General features: G+C 37.4%; 1 protein-coding gene across 1 annotated transcript in view; it reads right to left on the bottom strand.

The window, feature by feature from the left end:
* Nucleotides 1-24,629, bottom strand: part of USP8 (ubiquitin specific peptidase 8) — a 75,218-nt gene that overhangs the window by 49,426 nt on the left and 1,163 nt on the right. Inside the window, 3 exon segments of the mRNA XM_021693915.2 lie at nt 2,253-2,282; nt 2,284-2,398; nt 5,293-5,461. Of these exon segments, the coding sequence (XP_021549590.1) occupies nt 2,253-2,282; nt 2,284-2,398; nt 5,293-5,396 (249 nt within the window). The 5' untranslated portion in view covers nt 5,397-5,461.

The raw sequence follows: 24,629 nt of genomic DNA, 5'->3' as shown, positions 1-24,629 counted from the left end.
CATCCGGCTCCCTGCTCAGCAGGGATTCTGCTTCTCCCTCTGCTTCTGCCTGCCACCCACCACCCCCCCTCCCCGCCCCGGTCAAATGAATAAAATCTTAAAAAAAAAAAAGAAAGAAAGAAAACTACAGCAAAAAGTAAATACATAAAAAATTGGCCCTACCACAATAGACAAAACAGCAGACACCAAAACTACCAAGTAATCCAAAGTTGCAAATCTTTCAAAAATATTTACTTTACTAAACACTTTTACACTTCTTTTAAAAGCAATTCTGCTTTGGGATGCCTGGGTGGCTCAGTTGGTTAAGCGTCTGCCTTTGGCTCAGGTCATGATCGAGTGACCGTGATCAAGTCCCACGTCAGGCTCCCTGCTCAGTGGGGAGCCTGCTTCTCCCTCTGCCTGTCACCCACCCCTGCTTGTGCTCTCTCACTCTCTCTCTCTGACAAATAAATAAATAAAATCTTAAAAAAAAAAGCAATTCCACTTTAACAGATACTATAAAAACCATCAAAGAGCATGCAGAAACTTGTTTGAATTTGGGCAGACCTCTGTATCTGCAAATAGGTATGCCCAAGAACGTTCTAAGGATAGGACCAATCTAGCCATCTGTGGACAGAAGGATGAACCTCCAAACGTAAGGGGTCACCTTTCCAAAGCTAGATCTAAATCCCTGTAACTATTATTAACATAACTTTGCTGGTGAAAAGAAATACCAGCAATGATTTATCCCTATTAAATAAAACACTAAAGTCATCCCTTAACCAACAACCAAAAGAAATCATATTGGTCACATTACTCTGAAAAAAGAAAAAAGTTATTTCAAAGAATAAGAGAACATTTTTCCCTTCTGTAAGTCAATTTAAATAAGGCAAGCCAATTCAGTGAACAATAACAACAGCAACATTAATTCAAGAATGGTTTCTCAACCAGGTAAGAAATCTATAAGCAGTATAGGTTGCTGCTATTGTCTGGAAGCAAGATTGCTGGTGGAACCACCAACACAATATTCCTCCAATTTCTTTAACCTATTTGCTATGTTCTTCTTTTGCCCATTTCTGGTGCAGCTGATATGCAACCATTTTCTCTAGCAAGACTTACCCTAGTCATTAGTTCTCTTTATCCATTTATACCTCTCCCACCTTCCCTCCCCGCCCCATGTCTTCAGCAAAGTGGAAGAAAGGAACTTGCTCAAAGGATTAAAAGGAAAAGTAATAATAATAATAATAAATAAAAATGGAAGCAATCAATATTAACGGATTCTTTAATATGGCTACAATATCACTCAAATATAAAAAGCTGTCATATAAAAACAAGTGACTGACCAACCAGAGACTGACAAATGAAACAGGAAGATGTGGTGTACACACACACACACACACACACACACACACACGAAGGAGCATTACACAGCCATAAAAAGGATGAGACTGTGTAATTTGTGACAACATGGATGGACCTACAGGGTATTATGCTAAATGAAACAAGTCAGATTGAGAAAGACAAATACCATATGATTTCACTCACACGTGGAATCTAAAAAAAACTAAACAAATAAACAAACAAAATATAGAATCATACCCGTAAATTCAGAGAACAAACTGATGGTTGCCAGAGGGGAGGGGGTAGGGGATGGGGAAAATGGGTGAAGGAAAGTTCCAAGGATAAAAGGCACAACACAGGGAATGTAGTCAATGATATTACAATAGTGTTGTAAGGTGACTGATGGTAGCTACACTTGTGGTGAGCATAGCATAATATATAAATTTGTCCAATCACTATGCTGTATACCTGAAACTAATGTACATTGTATGTCAACTACACTCAAATAAAAAAGTTAATAAAAACAACGAAACACACACACACACAAAATAAGTGACTAAATCTTGAATCCTGAGAAAGTATGATTGCAGTCACATTTTTCTTATTTAATGCATGAGTAAACTGAATCCTTCCACGTGACCTGGTGATCATTTATTGTAACAGAAAACTTATGTGTCTGTACATTGCTATACACTTGTACTAACCCAAGGCAAATTAGTTAGGTGTATATAGTGTGATTACATCCACATATATACATTTACAAAAAAAGAAACTAAACATTTAGTTTGCTTTTTCTATCTGCATAAAGAGTTTGAACTTGATGCTGCATAATGTGATTTAAATTTCAGTATCAGTTAAAACTTTTAGAGGAAATCAATAGCTCTACTGTGCAAAAATAAATTAGCAAATAAAAATGCAGAAATAAAAGGTACCTGCTGTTGCTTGAAATCAGGCCTTTTTTTTGATAAGATTATAAACAGTCACATATTTCATATATAGTACATAGGCCTTTTCCTCATCACGATCTAATCTGCATTCTTCTGCTGTCTTGAAGATCTTGAGGGCACTCTGTACATAACTTCAATCAGAGAAAAAAATAATTAAAACACTTGACATACAGGCGGGGGGAAATCATGTTTAAGGTCTACAGAGAATCTTGATAACATGAATTTCATAATTTAGACTGCATGACTTTGTAACTAACACCAAGTTACATATACATTTGGATGCAACCTGAAAATTCCCTTATCCTACATATATACTTCTGCTTCCTAATAGTTGTTTATATACCATCAAACTGTTCAAAATGCATTGAGCCCAGTTTTAAAAAATTTGCTATGATAATCCTGAGACAAGTGGTCCTTGGGCAGCCATATAATAGTCATACTCTACGATTAAAGAACATAACTCCATACCATTTGTACTGAAGTAAGGGGAGCTAAAATCTTTAGTTAATGTTTAATGTTAAGATACTTTTCAATTCTCTTCGCCCCTTTCTAACTATGTTGTAAAAATCTCCCCACCTAAAAATCCAAGAAACTAGGGACAGGGAAAGAGACATGAGTTCAATCTTTTTACTTGGTTAAAGTTTTCTACAGAATGACCAAATTGCACCCTGGTGCTGGAAGGAAAAGAGATTTAAAGTCTAAAACAAGTCTAAAAACAAGTCATCTTAAAATTCCACTTTGGTAAAATATTTGAGGATTCTGTGGCATTCATTCTAAGGTCATGTGCCTGGTTAACAATCTTTAGAAAGCAAATTAATAAAATAGGCATTTCTGCAAGAGGAATTCGATCACTGAGGACTAAAGTTTTGGCAACCCGGTTATAGTACTAATGCTTATATATAATGTGCTTTATCAAAAACATATATACAGAGCAGTATTTCTTGTTTTCTATAATTTTCAATCTGCTCCACAACTAAAACATGGATTAATGATGAAGTTGGCCATGCTAAGAACACCACATAAAGGAACAGGGCCAAAGTTATATTTAGGACCAAAGATACACCCTGCCTAGCATATGTACACCCTGCCTAGCATGGCATCACGGTCCTAGGATAGAGATAAATCAAACCAAAGCTAGTAAGGAGATTCTCTAGAAGAGCTTAGGAATAGGAGCAAGTTTTATCTAAACTTCTTTCTAAACTTTTATCTAAACTTCTTTCACTCTGATGCATGTGTATCTCATGAGCTTATATGTAGCAGATCAAGCTGAGATGGCCACAGTGCCACTGTGAGTATAGTGAAACAGCTAAAAATCCTAAAAGGATTCTATCATTCTTTAGAATAGTGCTATGCCATAGCAAGAACATGAGTTTGTGGTATATTTAGGGAGTCCTGCTGACACACCACTTCCTATGGGATCAGGGTGGTCCCAGAGCTAAACCAGACATTGCTAGAATGAACTGATTTGTCTCAGGATTAGATGAAGATCTCAGAAAGCTTCAAGAGGCTTTATCTTTCCCATTGTTTTCTATTTGAAAGTCATTCAGAAGTTTTTATTTATTTTTAAATTTTTATTTATTTATTTTAGAGAGCACCTGCACTCAAGAACCAGGGGGGTGGGGGGGTGGTGGTGGAGAGAATCTTAAGCAGGCTCCACGGTGGGGGGGCCAACTCTCCACAGGGTCCAACATGGGGGTCAACCTCACGACCCAGAGATCATGACCTGAGCCAAAATTAAGAGTCGGACACTTTACGGACTGAGCCACCCAAGCGCCCCATCAACAGAAGTTAAACAGAACTGTTTTCTCTGTTATCCCATCAATATTACCAACTTAGCTCAAGAAGTAGGCCAATCCCTCTCTTATTCTTCCTGTCTCTGAAAAGATCTGTTTTTTAAAAGCCCATTTTGTCCACTGTAATACAAATGTCAGTTCATTTTGGGATTTTCTTTTCTGACTTTCTTTAAAGTTCCTACTATTCTCTCCTCTTCATCCCTGATGTTTTGTTTTCTTTCCACCTTCTATTTCCTTTAGAAAATGACTCATAAAGATGTCCCTGTGCATTCATAGGTCTCTTCAGATGCCTCTTCATAGGTTCATTTGGGATCATATATATCATTTTTTTAAGAGCCTCCCATTTATGGAGGAGCCATGGAACACCTCTTTTCTCTCTGATTTCTAAAATCTGTTTGCCCCAAGTCTGGGATATATGGCTGGCTAAATCCACCTTTTTTTCTGAAACTTTTATTTCCAACTCTATTAATAATATAGTTACTTATTTATCTCCAAATCTTCTCCTTTGTCAGTCAAAATTAATTTAGAGGAAAAGTTCCGCTATTGCTTTTTTGTCCCTTAACAGAGATAAAACTATCAACAAGTTAACAATTTTACTGATACCCCATTTTTAGCAATATTACTTTCAGTAAATACCAAAATTCCTCCCTACTATATTTTATTTCAGTAGATTTTGTAATCATTATCAGTGAAGTATCATCTCTAGCCTCTACCTCAGCAGGTAGATAGACTATGTCTTCAAAAATAAAAACACATAAAACAAATCATTAGATTGAAAGTTCATGTCAAATTGGCACAAATTAATGCTTTGCTAAATATTAGACAAAAAAAATACATGTTTCTCCTCTTTTAATCAAATAAAGACTGCTAGGGTAATATCTTATATGTGAAATATACAAGGATAAAAATGATCTTTAATTAAGAAGTGTATCTATACTGTTTTAAGAAAAGACATTAATTGTGGCTGAATGAGTTTTGTAGAAACCTTGTAGTCTTTACCTCTTAAACTTATAATCTGATACACTGTCCAGAGAACAGAAAATATGCATTTTAGCAGAATATATTCTGCCAAGATAAAGTTAAGAACTTCTCTAAGGAGGTCTTACTTTATTCATGTGATGATGCCGTTTTTCAAATAAACTTCAAACTGACTACTTACTAACACACTTAATAATAAGGAAATGAACTAAAAATTAATATATGATTCAGTGAAACTGGCAAAGGATACATACTTCCTCGTGCTTATTTTCTCTGGTTTAACTTCTGTCTTCTTATTGAGGTCTTTTAGTGAAGAACTGAGGTAGAGTTCTTTAGGAACTGAAGCCACAGCAGGCATGATGAATAATCTTTACTTTTCCACTTTCACAATGGATGGTATACTTCATTAAAAGCAGTTCTTTTCTGAAACAAAACGAACACAAATAATTTCTTGACAACAAAACAAGTGAACCGTGAAAAAGCATGAAAATCCTAAACTAAGGAGGGCACGTGTTGTAATGAGCATTGGGTGTTACACGCAAATAATGAATCATGGAACACTACATCAAAAACTAATGATGTAGTGTATGGTGACTAACATAACATAATACAAAAATAAAATAAAATCTGAAAAAAAAAAAAAAGTGAATTTTAAATTATCTTGTGTACCCATTTTGGGAATTCAAGACATTCAAGGTATCAATAAATTAATTTTTTAAAATATTCATTAACCTTTGAAAAAAAAAATATTCATTAACTAAATGAACTATTGTATCACTTTGCCTTAAGTATTAAGAATTTTCCTGTCAAAGGAATTAACAGAATTAAGAGCGTTCATATTTTTCCACTGCTAAATCTGCATTAATGTATAGATCACAAATAGAAGTTTCATTTAGAAATATTTTCCTTTTGGGGCACCTGGGTGGCTCAGTCGTTAAGAATCTGCCTTCGGCTCAGGTCATGATCCCAGGGTCCTGGGATCGAGCCCCACATCGAGCTCCCTGCTCAGCAGGGAGCCTGCTTCTCCTTCTCCCTCTGTCTACCACTCTGCCTACTTGTGCTGTCAAATAAATAAAATCTTTAAAAAAAAAAAAAAGAAATATTTCCCTTTCTCATTGATAATACCAGTTAATAAAAAGAAGGGGAGGTGAGGGGGAGGCAGAGGGAGAAGGAGAGAGAAAATCCTAAACAGGCTCCATGCTCAGACTGGAGCCTGATGCAGAGCTCAATCTCATGACCCTGAGATGATGACCTGAGGGGGTATCAAGAGTCAGATGCTTAACCAACTGAGCCACCCAGACATCCCAAGATTTCATTCTTTTTGTATGGTTGAATAATACTCCATTATATATATATACACACATATACCACCATCTTCCATTCACCTATCAATGGACACTGGGTTGATTCCATAATTTGGCTATTGTAAATAATGCTGCAATAAACAAAGAGGTGCATGTATCCCTTTCAATTATTGTTTTTGTATTTTGGGGGTAAATATCTAGTAGTGCAATTGCTGGATCACAGGGTAGTTCTATTTTTTAACTTTTTGAGGAACCTCCAAACTGTTCTCCAGAGTGGCTGTACCAGTTTGCATTCCCACCAACAGTGCATGAGGGTTCCTTTTTCTTCACATCCTTGCCAACACTTGTTTCTTGTGTTTTTGATTTTAGCCATTCTGACAGGTGTGAGGTGGTATCTCATCGTAGTTTTGATTTGCATTTCCCTGAAAAGTGATACAGAGCATCTTTACATGTGTCTGTTGGCCATCTATGTCTTTGAAGAAAAGTCTGCTCATGTGTTCTACCCATTTTTTAATTGCATTAGTTTTCTGGGTGTGGGATTGTAGGAGTTCTTTATATATTTTGGATACTAACCCTTTACTGGATATGTCATTTGGAAATATCTTCTGCCATTCAGTAGGTTGCCTTTGTTTCCTTCTTTACTTTGCAGTTTTTACTTTGATGTAGTTTCAACAGTTTATTTTTGCTTTTTTCTCTCTTGCCTCACGAGACATAGAAAAATGTTGCTATGGCCAATATCAGAGAAATTACTGCCTGTGATCTCTTCTAGGATTTTTATGGTTTCAGGTCTCACATTTAGATCTTTAATCCATTTTGAGTTTATTTTTGTGTATGGTTAGAGAAAGTGGCCCAGTTTCATTCTTTTGTATTTAGCTGTCCAGATAGTCCAAAACTATTTGTTGACGAGACTGTCTTTTTCCCACTGTATATTCTTGCCTCCTTTGTCAAAGATCGACCATGTAATTGTGGGTTGATTTCTGGGTTTTCTATTCTGGTCCATTGATCTACTGTCTGGTTCACTGATCTACTGTCAAAACAGTATCACACTGTTTTGATTACTACAGCTTTGTAACATAACTTGAAGCCTGGAATTCTGGTATCTCCAGTTTTGTTTTTTCTTTTTCAAGATTTCCTTGGTTATGTGGGGTCCTTTGTGTTACCATACAAATTTTAGGATTGTTTGCTCTAGTTCAATGGAAAATGTTGTTGGTATTTTGATAGAGATTGCATTAAATCTGTAGATTGCCTTGGGTAGTATAGACATTTTAACAGTATTTGTTCTTCTAACCTATGTGCATGGAATATCTTTCCATTTCTTTTTGTCATCCTCAATTTTTTTCATGAATGTTTAATAGTTTTCAGAGCACAGGTCTTTCACCTCCTTGGTTAAGCTTATTCCTAGATATTTCATTAGTTTTGGTGCAAATGTAAACGGAATTCTTTTCTTAATTTAATTTTCTGCTGCATCATTATTAGCATATAGGAATGCCAACAGATTTCTGTACACTGATTTTGTATCCTGTCACTTTACTGACTTATCAGTTCGAGTTCTTTTTTGGTGAAATCTTTGGGGTATTCTATATATAGTATCATGTCATCTACAAATAGTGAAAGTTTTACTTCTTCCTTATCAATTTGGGTGCCTTTATTTCTTTTTGTTGCCTAATTTCTGTGGCTAGGACTTCCAGTACTATGTTGAATAAAAGTGGAGAGAGTGGACATTCTTGTCTTGTTCCGGACCTTAGAGGAAAGCTCTGTTTTTGCCCATTAAGGATGGATATTAGCTATGTTTTTCATAGATGGCCTTTATTATGTTGAGGTATGTTTCCTCTAAACCTACTTCATTGAGGGTTTTTATTACGAATGGATGTTGTACTTTGTCAAATGCTTTTGCCGCATTTATTGGAATGACCATATGGTTTCCATTCTTTTTACTGATGTGATGCATCATGTTGATTGATTTGTGAATATTGAACCACCCTTGCATCCTGGGAATAAATCCACTGGATTGTGATGTATGATTTTTTTGATGTATTCTTGGATTCAGTTTGCTAATATTTTGTTGAGGATTTCTGCATCTATGTTCATTGGATATATTGGCCTGTAGTGCTTTTTTTTGTGGTGTCTTTATCTGGTTTTGGTATCAGGGTGGTACTGGCTTCACAGAATAAATGTGAAAGTTTTTCTCTCTTCTATTTTTTGGAATAGTCTGAGAAGAATGGTATTAACGTTTCTTTAAATGTTTGGTAGAGGGGCGCCTGGGTGGCTCAGTTGTTAACCATCTGCCTTAGGCTCAGGTCATGATCCCGCAGTCCTGGGATCGAGCCCTGCATCGGGCTCCCTGCTTGGTGGGAAGCCTGCTTCTCCCTCTCCCACTCCCCCTGCTTGTGTTCCCTCTCTCGCTGTGTCTCTGTCAAATAAATAAATAAATAATCTTAAAAAAATAAAACAAATGTTTGGTAGAATTCTGTGAAGTCATCTGGTCCTGGACTTTTGTTGGGAGTTTTTCATTACTGACTCAATTTCCTTACTGGTAACTGGTCTGTTCAAATTTTCTCTCTCTTCCTGCTTTAATTTTGGTAGCCTATATGCTTCTAGGATTTTATCCATCTCTTCTGGGTTGTCCAATTTGTTGGCATATAATTTTTCATAATATTCTCTACAATTGTATTTCTGTGGTGTTGTTATTTCTCCTCTTTCATTTATACTTTTATTTGAGTTCACTCTCTTTTTTTTTTTGTCTGACCAGTTTACCAATTTTGTTATCTTTTCAAAGAGCCAGCTCCTCGTTTCATTGATCTGTTCTATTGCTTTTTCTGCTCTAATCTTTGTTATTTCCTTCCTTCTGCTGGTTTTAAGTATGTTTGTTCTTCTTTCTCTAGCTCCTTCTTTCTCTAGCTCCTTTCTCTAGTTTCTCTAAGGTTAGGTTGTTTGAGATTATTCTTGCTTCTTGAGGTAGACCTGTATTGCTATAAACTTCCCCCTTTGAACTGCTTTTGCTGCATCCCAAAGATTTTGGATCATTGTTTTCATTTTAATTTGTCTCCATGTAATTTTTTATTCCTTCTTTGATTTTTTTGGATGACCCACTCATTACGTAGTAGCATGTTATTTCACCTCCATATACTTGTGGTCTTTGCAGATTTTTTCTTGTGGTTGATTTCTAGTTTCACAATGTTGTGGTCAGAAAAGATGCATAGTATGACTCTGATCTTCCTGAATTTGTTAAGGCTTGTTTTGTGGATTTATAGGTGATCTATTGTGGAGAATGTGTATTCTAATGTTTTAGGATGGAATGTTCTGAATATATCTGGTAAGTCCATCTGGTCCAGTGGTCATTTAAAGCTACTATTTCCGGGCGCCTCGGTGGCTCAGTCGTTAAGCGTCTGCCTTCGGCTCAGGTCATGATCCCAGGGTCCTGGGATCGAGCCCCGCATTGGGCTCCCGGCTCAGCGGGAAGCCTGCTTCTCCCTCTCCCACTCCCCCTGCTTGTGTTCCCTCTCTCGCTGTGTCTCTCTCTGTCAAATAAATAAAATCTTAAAAATAAATAAATAAATAAATAAATAAATAAATAAATAAATAAATAAAGCAAGCAAGCAAGCAAGCAAGCAAGCTACTATTTCCAGGGTGTCTGGCTGGCTCAGTTGGAAGAGCAGGTGACTCTTGATCTCGGAGTCAAGAGTTTGAGCCTCACGTTGGGTGTAGAGATTAAATAGCTAAAAAAAAAAAAAAATAGTAATAATAATAACAAAACTAGTATTTCTCTGCTGATTTTGTTTGGATGATCTGTCCACTGATGCAAATGGGGTGTTAAAGTCCCTTATTGTTCCTGTATTACTACTGATTATTTCCTACAGTTTTATGCATTTGGAAGTTCCCACGTTGGGTGCGGAAGTATTTATAATTGTTGTATCTTCTTGCTGGATTGTCCCCTTTGTGATTATTTAATGTCTCTGTCTCTGTTATAGTCTTGTCTTAAAGTCTATTTTGTCCAACATAAAGTACTGCTGCCCTGGCTTTCTTTTGGCATCCATCTGCATGGTAAATGTTTCTCCATCTCCTCACTTTTAATCTGCAAGTGTCTTTTGGTCTGAAATGAGTCTCTTGCAGGCAGCATCTAGATGTACCTTGTTTTATTAACCACTCTATCTATGACTTTTGTTTAGTCCATTTACATTCACAGTTAAGTATTAATAGATATGTAATTACTGACATTTTGTTACTTGTCTTGTGGTTGTTTTTATAGATTTTTCTCTTATTCTTTCTTCTCTTGCTCTCTTTCATAGTTTGTTGGCTTTCTTTAGTGATAACTTGGATTCCTTTTCCTTTGTTCTTTGCATATCTATTACTGGTTTTTGTTTTTTTTGTTTTTTAAGATTTTATTTATTTATTTGACAGAGAGAGACACAGCGAGAAAGGGAACACAAGCAGGGGGAGTGGGAGAGGGAGAAGTAGGCTTCCCGCGGAGCAGGGAGCCCGACGCAGGCCTTGATCCCAGGACCCTGAGATCATGACCTGAGCTGAAGGCAGATGCTTAACTGACTGAGCCACCCAGGCGCCCTATTACTGGTTTTTTATTTGTGGTTACCATTAGGTTTGTATATAACATCTGCATAGCAGTTCATATTAAGTTGATGACTGCTTAAGTTTGAACCTATCTATTCCGTACTCCTCTCCCACCCCAAGTTTTAGGTATATTGGTGTGACAATTTACATCCATTTATTTTTATGAATCCCTTAACTGATTTTTAAAGAAATACTTATTTTTACTGCTTTTGTTTTTTACTTTTCATACTCTCATGGTCTTTCCTTTCCACTCAATGAGTTCCCTTTAATATTTCTTGTTGGGCTGGTTTAGTGCTCATGAACTCCTTCAGTTTTGTCTGAGAAACTCTCTCTCTCCTCTTCTGAATGATAGTCTTGATGGATAGAGTATTGTTGGCTGCAGATTTTTTCCTTTTGGGACTTTGAATATATCATGCCACTCTCTTCTGGCCTGAAAAGTTTCTGCTGCAAAATATGCTGATAGCCTTATGGGGTTTCCCTTTTATCCCTTTTCTCTGCAGCTTTAAAATTTTTTCTTTATTACTACCCTTTGCTTTTTTTATTTTTTTTTTAAAGAGATTTATTTATTTGACAGAGACACAGCAAGACAGGGAACACAAGCAGGGGGAGTGGGAGAGGGAGAAGCAGGCTTCCCACAGAGCAGGGAGCCCAATGCGGGGCTCGATCCCAGGACCCTGGGATCATGACCTCAGCCGAAGGCAGGTGCTTAAAGACTGAGCCACCCAGGCGCCCCTACTTTTTGCTTTTTTAATTACCATGTGTCTTGGGGTGGACCTCCTTGCACTGAATTTTTGGGGACAATCTCTGTGCCTCCTAGATCTGGATATATTTCCTTCCCCAGATTAGGGAAGTTTTCAGCTAGTATTTCTTCAAATAAATTTTCTGCCCCCTTACCTCTTCTTCTTCTGGGATCCCTATAATGTGAATGTTATTACGCTTTGATGGAGTCACCAAGTTCTTAAGACTCTTCTCAATTTACAAAATTTTCTTTCCTCTACTTTGCTCAGCTTGATTACTTTCCATTATTCTGTCTTCCAGGTCATTAATTCATTTCTCTGCTTCATCTATCCTGCTACTTATTCCATCAAGTGTATTTTTAATTTTATTTATTATGTTCTTGATATCTGATTTTTTTCTCTCTTTAAGGGTCTCACTGATGTCCTCCACTCTTTTCTCAAGTCCAGTGACTATCTGTGTGATAATTACTTTAAATTTTCTTTTTCCTTTTTTAAAAGATTTTATTTATTTATTTGACAGAGAGAGCAAGAGAGCACAAGCAGGGGGAACAGTAGAGGGAGAGGGAGAGGGAGAGGCAGGCTCCCTGCCAAGCAGGGAGCCCAATGCAGGGCTCAATCCCAGGACCCTGGGATCATGACCTGAGCTGAAGGCAGATGCTCCATCTGAGCCACCCAGGCGCCCCTACTTTAAATTTTCTATCAGGCATATTACTTAGGTCTCTTGTGTGGTTTGGTCTTGTTCTTTCATTTGGGACATATTTCTCTATCTCCTCATTTTGTTTAACTCTCTGTGTCTGCTTCTGTGTTTTCGAAAAGTCAGCTATATCTCTTGCTCTTCACAGTAACGGCCTTATGAAGAAGAGGTCCTGTAGTGCCCTGTGTGCAATGTCCCCTGTTCCCCAGGGCCTGGTGCTTCAGGAAGTGTCTCCTATGTGTGTTATATGTGCTCTATTGTTGAAAACTAGCCTCTTTTTCCTTCAGTCCAGTTGTTAGCAGAGGCTCTTTGCCTGTTGTAGGCAGGGCTTGGTCCAGGCTGGGTGGGGTGTGTTTTAACAAGGTGTGTGGTGGTCTGCTTGCAAAATGAGATGTACCACTGCTGCTGGCAGAACTGAGGTCCCACAAAACGCGAGGGTCAAGAGACAAAGTGTTGGTGGGGTCTGCACCAGTATTCTAGGGCAGGGGGACTGCAGTGCCCAGACTGAGCCAAGTATGACTGGGAAGGGCAGATCTGCTGAAGCATGGGGCTGGGGCTTGGTGTATGCAAGTTAAGTAGTGAATGTTGGTGCTGTGCTGGTTCCTGCAGCTGGCAGTGTGTTTATACTGGGTGGTAGGGGAAGGAAATGGCATGTACCAGCTCCTTTGTTCCTGATGCGGTCTCCCCGTGATCCCCTGCCTCTTCAGGCCACACTCTGAGATGAGTAAATTACTCTCCCTCCTGTTTGCCCCCAATATTTTTCACTACTGCTTCCAGTCTGTATCTCTGCAGGCTGTTTGTTGTGCTGTCTCTTCAAGGTTGGGGACTCACTTCCTAATGCCCTCCTGGCTCTTCCAGAACCAAGCCTGCTGATTTTTAAAATTCCAGGCTGAGGGGGTGCCTGGGTGGCTCAGTTGTTAAGCGTCTGCCTTCGGCTCAGGTCATGATCCCAGGGTCCTGGGATCAAGCCCTGCATCAGGCTGCCTGCTCTGCAGGAAGCCTGCTTCTCCCTCTCCCACTCCCCCTGCTTGTGTTCCCTCTCTCGCTGTGTCTCTCTCTGTCAAATAAATAAATAAAATCTTTAAAAAATAAAAAATAAATAAATACAATAAAATAAAATTCCAGACTGTAAGTCCCACTGGTTGTTGGAACTCTGAAAATGCAGCTCCTCTCACTTTCAAAGCAAATGGTTATGGAGAATCATCTTCTCTGTGGGCTCCCTGGTGTGAAAGTCTGTTTTTCACCCTTCTCACCACCAGTTCCCTCCCCAACACAGACAGCTGCAGGCCATTTTGCTCTCAAACCGTGTCTTTGCCCTTCCTACCATCTTTGATGTGGCCTCTTCTCTATCTTTAGTTGTGAAGTTTGTTCTGCCAGTCTTCAAATTGTTTTCTGCGTTATTTATGCTGATGTGAGCATTATCTAGTACTACCCCTGGGACAAGGTGCGCTTAGGGTCCTCCTACTCCACCATCTCCCCAGGCAGCAATAAAGTATTTTTTTAATTAAGGACTGTACATTTTTTTTAGACATAATGCTATCACACACTAACTAGACTACAGTACAGTGTTAACATAACTTTTATATACACTGCAGAACAAAAAAATTCATTTGATTCTTTTTATTGTGATATTTCTTCTATTGCAGTGGTCTGGAACTGAACTCATAATGCCTCCAAGGTATGCCTGTAGTTACATAAATGCATTTAAGAGATTATAACTTTTTTTCCCTATCACTTCACTATCTTAATGCTCTTTATTTTACCAATTCACTTTTATTAGATGAATGGTCATCCATAAATATCTAATCCTGAAAAGCTAAGGTACAACTGGGGGGGGGGGTGGAAGGCATCTGTTCACTTACGTGAAACTCCAAAGGTGCCCTGATTTGCTTTGATTTGAGTCATGTTTTATACTAATACTTTGTGATTTGAAACTCATCCCTTCTAACCCTGTGAAATTAACCCACTCTTAGTCACCAAACCTAGCTATTTTTCTCTATATGTTACATTTTTAAAATGTTCATTTTTTTCCATCTATACTTGCTCTATGTGTCTACAAACATGTTTAGCCAAACACTTTATTTAGTAGTTTCAGATCTATGCATTTAGAGACAATGATTTCATACATAAGTACTTTCTACACTTTTCACTCCCGGCTGTGTTCTGTCTCTAAAGCTATAGTGATAGGAGAGGGAAAAAACTTCTGGACCACACCATTACACCCAAATGGATCAACAAACACTAAATATGTCCTTCTAGTTAGATATCTAATTCATTAACAATTCATCACCAAACCAGCTAAGAGCACCCATTAAGTAAAGAGTATGATAGGGATCCCTTGGATTTCCTCACAATTACAGAGACAACAGCATCATCTGAGTATCTTAATTTGCAAAAAACACTAAGCTATGTGTTAAAGATACAACAAGTATATAAGACATGGTCCTTGATGTCGCAGGATAAACAGTTTAACCAGAGAACACCCTCTCCTCCCCACACCCACCATATTCTCACCTCCTGCTTATCCCCTCAACTCTGAGTGAAAAAAACAGGAATACACATGGTGTGTATGGCATATACACCATTTGTATAAAGTTTAAAAACAAACTAAATTGAATAGTGTATTGCCTAAGGATACAAATAAAGTAAACCTATAAAGGCAGACAGGAAATGATAAACAGAAAATTCTATTTCTGGGGAGGCAGAGGATGTAATCAGGAGGCACATACAAGGAGCTTTAGGGATACCAATAAGGTTTTATTCCTCAAGTTGGGTGGCACATTCAAAGGTGATCACAGGGTAATCATTTTACTATAATGCTTTATAACATATAAAAGAATATAAGTAACATACTTATTATATTTCATAAAAATTTTTAAAGAAAACTATTAACTATATTGTATAACAATGCAAATACGAATGAAAATGTGCAATTGCTTATAAACATGAAAATACCCAGACACATGTGAAAGTTAGGAAGTATGGGTAACACAAGCAAACACAAAATATGTATGTTTTTAAATATTTTTATTTAAATATTTAAATATTGATTTAAAAAATATATTTGGAATACTGGAAGAGCCTGACACATAAAACTTTTGGAGTACAGACAGCTTCCATACAGTGGTGTGAATGGAAGCAAGAACATGAGCATTAAGGAATAAAGACATGGAAGCAGGCTGTAGATAACTTAAAACAACAACAAACTGGCAATAAAAAAGAGAATGCTGGGATAGAGTGGGATGGTTCTCCAGAAACATGATTTCTACTGAAATAAGAAGAAGCAACAGTTGAGGAGAAATACATTTGACTAAGGGGAAGCAAAGTAAGGTCAAGAAACTAACTCTTTGGGAAGGTGTTTAAGGAAACCTGTGGTACAGGCAGGGGACATTGGAGGTGGGACTATAATTGAGGGCCAGAAGACAGTAAGATAACAGTAACAAGAGCTACTCTTGACTTTTCTGCCCTCAACTAGTTCAGCTAAGATCTGAAGCTTACTTAACCAAGAGAAAGCCAGTATTTGCTCCCCTGATACAGGCTACCTCTTGAAATGTAATTCCCCAAAAGCCCAATCACTTTTTGTTGGTGATACTACTAAGTGTACTAAGAAAGGGACTGAAGCCAGAATTAGGCAGATTAGCCAGGTACCAGTCTGAAAGTATCTGTTTTTCCAATTCTATCCTCTATCTGGGGCACAAGTGCTAGTGGTCTAACCACAGAATGTATGTTCAAAAAGTCAAGAGTCTATTTTGTTGATTCATGACAATTAGGTTTCTTGGCTGGGGAAAGAAAGCTATTGATTTGAATCTTCTAAAATAAAGGTCTAGAATATACTCTCAGGTGAATCTGTTTCTCATGTTTACCTTTAAAGCTTGGCTCTTGGAAAAACTAATATAAAAACTACATGTGCTACCTAGGTAACTTAAAATTGTAAACCATTACCTATCTCAAGGTTAAATTCAATTCAAACATTCACAGATATCCTGCTGTATAGAAGACATTGTGCTTCCAGGAACTCAAAGATTGGATGTGATACCTTTCCCCAAAAAGTTTAAAAAAACTAATGTGAAAGAAAAAGTTGTAAGCAGTGGTAATACAACACAGTAAGATATCTAACTCTAAAGAGTTATAAATAACATACAATAAGACAAATTAAGAAGAAAGATTAAGTATGACTAGAGGGATCTTGGAAAAGACAACATTTACGTGAATCTTGGTAGGAGAAGGTTTTTAACAGAGAAGAGGTACTGTATGAGGGGAAAAAACCACGAGAGTAAAGAACATCTTTAGGAACTAGCCAATACAGAGAATGAGCAAGGATCTACTAGATAGGAAAGCCTGAAAAAATAGTCTGGGAACAGAAAATACAAGACCTTAAATGTCACAATAAAGCATTTACTTTGTTTTCTAAACGTAATAGAAAACCACAAGGTTCTGAAGAAGAGTTATGTGATCCAAACTGAAATGCTACAGAGTTAGGCTTTAAAAGACAAGACAAGAAAGACACTAGTAATCTATGATAATGATCCTAAGGAAAGATGATGAAGGTCAGAACTAGGGCAGGAGAGATGGAAATGAAGGAGGCAGATACATGAGACACTGCAAAGATAGAGGACTTGGCTAACGATTAGACACATGGAGGGAAGGTATAAGATTATAGTAACAAAGTTTTTACTGACAGTTTAAAGTTAACTTTTCTATCCTTAGTTGATTTTTTTAAAGATTTATTTTTTTTAAGATTTTTATTTATTTTAGAGAGAGGGAGAGAGGAAGCATGAGCAGAGGGAAGGAGCAGAGAGAGGGACAAACAGACTCCATGCTGAGTGCAGAGCCCGATACAGGGCTTTATCTCACAACCGTGAAATCATGACCTGAGCTGAAATCAAGAGTCAGAAGCTCAACTGACTGAGCCACACAGGTGCCCCTCAGTAATCTCTACATCCAATGTGAAGCTCAAACTTACAGTGCTGAGATCAAGAGCAGCACATTCTACTGACCTGAACCAGTCAGGCTCTCCTGTCCTTATATGATTTTTGAGAACAGCTGAAATAAGTAACAATTTTCTCTGATAATGTCATCAAAGGACCACAGTTGTTTTCATTTTCATTTACAAAATTATATAAGTGACACTGTCAAATAAGATGCCTGGTGTTAAAAATACTTACAGCCTTACTTTAATTGCTGTTTCAGCCTCTACAATCACAGATTTCTGCAGAAGTCAAAGTACAATGTACAGGGTATTTTCCCCTAATCAAATGAGAAAGCAAAGAAGGATACACATGCAACTTAAATCTACGTGAAGTATAATGTGTTAAATTCTTGATCATTCTGCTGCACTTTGCCTTTAAAAAGATTTCAAAATAGGTTGACATAATATATGACTGAATGAATTCACAATTTCTTTATTTTGGCTGCAACAGTAAAAACAAGGAAAAGAGCAGCTGCAGTTTTTTGTTGTTGTAACAATCCTACTGATACTTATAAAAGAATGTTCAATAAGTATAGAACTCAAATAATTTATAGAACCTATTTGTTTATATCTAGAACTAAATATAACATACAATCTATTAAAACTATGTTATGCTTCAAAAAGGATTGTGCATTAAAAAATAAAAACAAAGTATATGTGAGAAAAATTAAAGTTCTAAAAAAATAATTTTCTTAAGATGTGTAAATCTGATAAAGATTAAATACTTCAGCTTTAGTCACACAGCAATGCTCCAAAAGTGAAATCCAGACAGTGCTGAAAATCAGTTAACAAAATGGGGGGGGGGGGGGGGGGGGAAGGAAGGCATATGTATCCCCCTCTCTGTTTATGACAGCCTTCTGATTCTTCCAAAGAGAAAGAGTAAAGATAGATGACTTGAACCAGAGTGAAGACTAAAAAGTAAAAAGGTGAAGACTGAGGTTTGTGGTCATTCAAACTGGTCCTGATATCTTAACTAGGGCTTCACACCAGCCACTGCCTAGGTCCTTGGCAATGCTAAAAGTAGAGCAAAGTTTGTCTCCATTGGGCATCCATCATCTCAGTCCATCTCTCCCCTTAAACAGCAACAGCACTCATTATATCTTCTGATTGCCTTAAATTTCACATAATCCAATCTATACTCATTCTAGTTTAAATGCCACAGACAAGTAAGTAATCATGAACTATTTTAAAGTAATCCTAAAGTATTAAGAAGGCTCAACCCTTTTAAGAATTAGTCATTGCTAAAACTTCTGGTATTTTCTGAGTATCTACTATATGTCTAGCACTGAGCTAATAACTGTGTGAGAGCAGTGTTTTTTTTGTCTTTTTTTATTTATTTATTTGAGAGGGACAGGGAGGCAGAGAAAGAGAGAGGGAGGGAGGGGGAGAAGGAACAGATGGAGAGAGAGAGAGGGAGAGAATCCCAAGCAGAATCCCCACTGAGCACAGAGCTCCACACGGAGGCTGGATTCCACCACCCTGAGATCATGACCTGAGCTGAAACCAAGAGTCTGATGCTTAACCGAGTGAGCCACCCAGGTGCCCCAAGGGCAGTGTTTCCAAATCCATAAGGTCACAATCAGCATTTAAAAAAATAAAATTGAAGAGAAAACATCAGAGCATGTCACATATAGTAAGGTTAAGTATTGTTTCATGAAACTTCAGTTTGGGTTGTGTATGTGTATGCATATAACACTGGATTGAAATGTAAAATGTTATTTCTTACTATAGGTTACAACTGAAAAAGTGTAAAAGTTCTGCAGAGCAATGCTACTTCAAGCGTGGCCCACAGACCAGAGACAGCTGGGGAACTGTTACCAGTCTGTGACAAAATAAGAAATTTATGACAGATGTAAATCAATTAAGCACACTAGTAGCAAAAACTTTTCTGTGAAGAAAGCAGTCCACTAATTTATACTGTGGTACAAGCTTCAAGACTAACACAGAGCTTCTGATCCAAATGTCTTAGTTTAGTTACCAAGACCAAATTAATACCTATTAAATAATAAGCCAACAATTAATTGCTACGCTGTATATTAATATGTGACTCCAGTCACTGGGAAGTCAGAAAAAGCAGAACATTTTTCTTTTTAAAGATTTTTATTTATTCAGGGATGCCTGGGTGGCTCAGTTGGTTAAGGGTCTGCCTTCGGCTCAGGTCATGATCCCAGGGTCCTGGGATGGAGTCCTGCATTGGGCTCCTTGCTCAGCAGGGAGCCTGCTTCTCCCTCTGCTGCTCTTCCTGCTTGTGCTCTCTCTCACTATGTCAAATAAATAAATAAAAATCTTAAAAAAAAAAAGATTTTTATTTATTTATTTGACAGAAAGAGACACAGCGAGAGAGGGAACACAAGCAGGGAGAGTGGGAGAGGGAGAAGCTCTTCCCGCAGAGCAGGCAGCCTGATGTGGGGCTCGATCCCAGGACCCTGGGATCATGACCTGAGCCGAAGGCAGACGCTTAACCGACTGAGCCACCCAGGTGCCCCAAAAGGAGAAAATTTGGCGTAGCTTCATCCAGCCTAGAGTGCACTCTCTTTGGTGCTGGTCCCTCTTCCTTCAAGGACCAACTTAAGTTCCACTTCTTTCATCCTTGATGGTCCCAGCTATTGGGAGTTCATTTCTTGGTCTAAATTCTATAGTATGTACAATCTATGTCATTGCCTTAGTATACTATTTCAACCAAATGACAATTATGACTAGGTTTTAAGACCCTCATAAGTATGAAGTGCTCATGATGATGTGATGAGGCAGAGACAAGAACTAGCCCTAAGGATAAGATTTAGCTATGAATTGAGTGAGAAAGGAGGGTATTCCAGAAAAGGAAACCAACATGAACAAAGACACAAAATGAGGAATTAAGTATGGGAAGGCAATGAGAAAAATAAGGAATACTATAGGAATTACAAATCCTTCTCAATTCATGAAGGGGTTATGTCCCAATAAATCCATAAGAAGTTGAAAATACCATTAAGTCAAAAATACATTAATACACCTAATCCAACAAACATCACAGCTTAGCCTAGCCTACCTTAAACATGCTCAGGACACTTCCTTGGCCAATAGTTGGGCAAAACCATCTATCACAAAGCTATTTTATTACAGAGTGTTAATATTTCATGTAATTTATTTAATACTATACTGAAAGTGAAAAACAGAATAGCTGGAAGTCTATCGTTGCTCACCCCCACCATCACATGGCTGACTGGGCACTGTGGCTCACTGTCACTGCCCAGTACCACATACTGCTGCCTGGGAAAAGATCAAAATTCAAAATCTGAAGTACAGTTTCTACTGAACGTGTATCACTTTTACACCATCATAAAGTTGAAAAATCCTAGGTCAAACCATTGTAAACTGGGGACCATGAGTACAGGGAAATAATCAATTTGATCAAGGGATTACGAGTACATATCTTCTTTACATGTCACTACTCTGACATGCTAGATCCCTAGCACCGACCTCAGTCCTTACTGTCAACACTTAATAACTGTTGGCTAACAATAAATTATATTAGGTAAGGAGATGGAGTCATATTATGGAGGGCTTCTGAAGCCATCAAGAATTGTTTATAATTTATTCAACAGGCAACAAGCCAGTTCTTGAAGGGGAAAATGATACCTGAGGTCGGGTCAAAGTGGGGATATGCAAGACGGATTTGAAGGAAATAGGAACAAGGAATAATACTTTGGATAAGAATAACCAGCAGGCCATTGCAAAAGAGAACACAAAAAGGGAGAAATATGCTTTTGTAACAGAACAGACTGACTGAAACAGAAAATCTTCTCTTGTGTGTACACACACACAGAATGGTAGTGCTGTTTAACAACAACAACAACAACAAACCAACACTAGTTTAAAAAACTGATCAGTGTACAAGCAGCATTTCTCAACCTGGGCACTATTCTTATTTTGAACCCAAAACTTTGTTATAGGAGGCTGCCCTGTGCATTGCAGGATATTTAGCAGCATCCCTGGCCTCTACCCACTAGATGCCAGTAGTAATTCATCCCCCTCCAGCTGTGACAACCAAAAATGTCTCCAGACATTGCTGAATGTCCCCTGGTGGGCAAATTACTCCCAAATAATGATCACTGATTCACAGGAAATTTTAAACATGTATGCAAAAGGAACATCTAAAGATGCCTTGATAGAGATGTAAATATGTAAGCAGAGATCAGGTCCACAGAGAGACCAGACAAATACTAAACCAACTATTAAGGCATTAACATTAATTTTGATAATCCCTATTGTTTTGGGAGGTAACAAAGCATTGATGCTTAAATGATATATTATCTGGGATATGACTTAAAATAATCTGATTTTCTTGGCTTTTATGTATTTTTTTTTAAAGGATTTTATTTATTTATTTGAGAGAGAGAGAATGAGAGACAGAGAGCACGAGAGGGAAGAGGGTCAGAGGGAGAAGCAGACTCCCCGCCGAGCAGGGAGCCTGATGTGGGACTTGATCCCGGGACTCCAGGATCATGACCTGAGCCGAAGGCAGTCGCTTAACCAACTGAGCCACCCAGGCGCCCTTTCTTCTTCTTCTTTTTTTTTTTTTGGCTTTTATGTATATTTTTAAAAACACAGACATTATTTATACTAGTAACTAAAAGCAGGAGAATGAATCAACAAGAAAATGAAATCTTGTTTCTCTACAACTGACAAGATACTTGAAGGGCTTGGTGGGGAGGAGGATGAAGGGGAATGTTCCCCAAAGAGGAAGAAACAGATTGAAGAAAAACCAGGAAAGTGTGATATTATGGAAACCATAGAAAAAGAACTTCAAAGAATTTTCATAAAGTTCTTACAAAACTAAAAAAAAAAGGAAAATAACTAGTCCTAGTTCTGAAGATTGACTGTATAAACTATCTTCTACTTGGCAAACATTTAGAGTATCTACATCTATTCAAGGTGCAGTGTCAGGAGCTATAGGGAATATAAAGAATATACCTCCTGGGGTGCCCGGGTGACTCAGTAGGTTAAGTGTCTGACTTGATCTCAGCTCAGGTCTTGATCTCAGGGTCGTGAGTTCAAGCCCCGTGTGGGGCTCCACGCTGGGCATGGAGTCTACTTTAAAAAAAATTAAAAAAAAAAAAATATATATATATACCTCCTAACAAAGTTTCTACCTCTTAAGATGAAAGATAAGTTAACAATGTTAATACAAAGCAAAGTACCATCATATAGGTACTAACAAACCATGCCAAAATCTGTAGCTTTTATTAAGACTATTCCTAGAAAAAAACCTGAAGGGTAACTGTTTTCCGTAACAGGTGTCTACTTATATTTATAACCATAATCCATTTCATACATTCTCTCCCTCCTTATCTCCTTAATTTTTTTAGCATACGCAAAATAAATGAGTAGGGAACCAGATCATACTTAGTATGTAGAAAAAAAAAAAAAAGACATGGTTCTCATTCTTAGCCATATATTAGAATCACCTTCAGAACAACAAAATAACGATGCTCAGAACCTACTCCTAAATGGTTAAATCAGAATCTCAGAGCATGGGACTTGCACCTAGATATTTTTTAAAAGCTCCTCAGGTAAATTCTACCATGCAGTCAAGACAGAGATCCATGGACATAAAAAATGGATATAAACATGTTACTAGAAGTAGTGAAACGGTACGAAGATGACAATTAGGTTCTAGCTGAAATCAACATTTTAAGTCATATAATTTCCAAGGTATAAAAATTATGAGAAATCATTTTCATTTTTAAAATTCTGTAACTGAGAAAATAAAGCGTTCAAGATTCCTAGACCCATAACTGTTTAAGGTCTTTGTTTTGAAATTGGTATTACAATGTGTAACAATTGTTACTATATATATACTATATTAGAAAGACATACAGGTTCACATCATTATTTGTATGTTTCAGAGAATTCAGGACCATGAAAAACTGAACTGTAATGTGTTAGAGACACTGACTTTATTCACTACACTTGAGTGCGATTTTACTTGAATTAGTATGGTGATAAATATGGAATTCCAAATAAGCTTAATTATAACATTTCAACATTTACTATAAGCTTTATATTATGAAAGCATTGTAGGTCTTAGTCTCACTTTCCATTATCACATGACTCTGAGCAAATTCCTTAAATCCTCCCCCCCAACACCCACTGCCACTCCTCAGTTTACCTCCATCTGCAAATGGGAATGAGTCACCTGCTTCTATAGAGTTCTCATAGGTATCAAATGAAAAAGTCCATACAGAAAAATGCTCTGAAAATTATAATGTGCCATGAAAATACAAAATATTAAGGTTAAAGAAATCAGAAGTGTGCCCTGTTCCACATCTACTATTAAATCCAAAATTACTTTAATACAACTTTATCAATAAAATTATGGTAGGCTAAAGATGGCCACAAACTCTTTGATATTCTTCTCTCCAAAATATGTAGGGGTCTATCATCTGTGGGACGGAGGACTCTGGCTGCTCTAATAGAGAATGTTGGAAGTAATGCTATGCCAATTTCTGGGTTCAAGCTAAGAGACAGCTTCCACTTCTGTTTCTTCAAATACTTGCTTTTGAAACTCAAACTCATGCTACGAGAAGTCCAAGCCCCATGAAGAGGCCATGCACAGGCGCTCCAGATGACATCCCTAGCTGAACTACCAGCCAACATCAACTGCCATTCATGCAAATGAGCCATCTTGGATGTCCAACTCAGTTAAGCTTTCAGATGACTTCAACCCTGGCTGCCTATCTGACCACAAATGCATGAAACTCTAAGTGAGAACCAACCAGCTGACTCCAGTTAGCCCAGAGAAATATAACAGTTTGAAGCTACTTTGTTTGGAGTGATTTGTTATATATCAATAGGTAATTGGGACAATAACCAAGATTTTTAAAAAAAAATGTTTCCTTAAGTATATCCAATATAGTTAACAACTCATATTTGATGGGCACATTTTTCTTTTAATCTCTACAAAAATAACTGTATCTTCATGTAGAAAAATTCATAATGAAAATATAATGCTAGACATTTTATGGAAAAAAATTTGATGTGCTGGATTTATTTTCCAACTGTCTTACTTTACAAAAGCCATTTTGGATCTTTCCCAATATGTTCATATTAATAAACAAATAGTTATAATGATTATTAAACGTCAGGTAAATATATAAAGTTAAATACTAAAAAGACATCTTTAAAATGTTTTTGTTAGTTTTTCTCATGCATTGTTTTCTCAAAGAATACAATACATACCCACACACTTATGTGCAATTAATGCATATTTATGTCATTAATAACAAGCTGTTGTTTTACTATTATAAGGTTCCTACTATCTAATTTTAAAGATGTACTC

The sequence above is a fragment of the Neomonachus schauinslandi genome, chromosome 9, assembly GCF_002201575.2.
Source record: "Neomonachus schauinslandi chromosome 9, ASM220157v2, whole genome shotgun sequence".
Lineage (NCBI taxonomy): Eukaryota > Metazoa > Chordata > Mammalia > Carnivora > Phocidae > Neomonachus > Neomonachus schauinslandi.
Note: the sequence above shows the minus strand (reverse complement) of the source record. Positions and strands in the feature narration are given on the sequence as shown.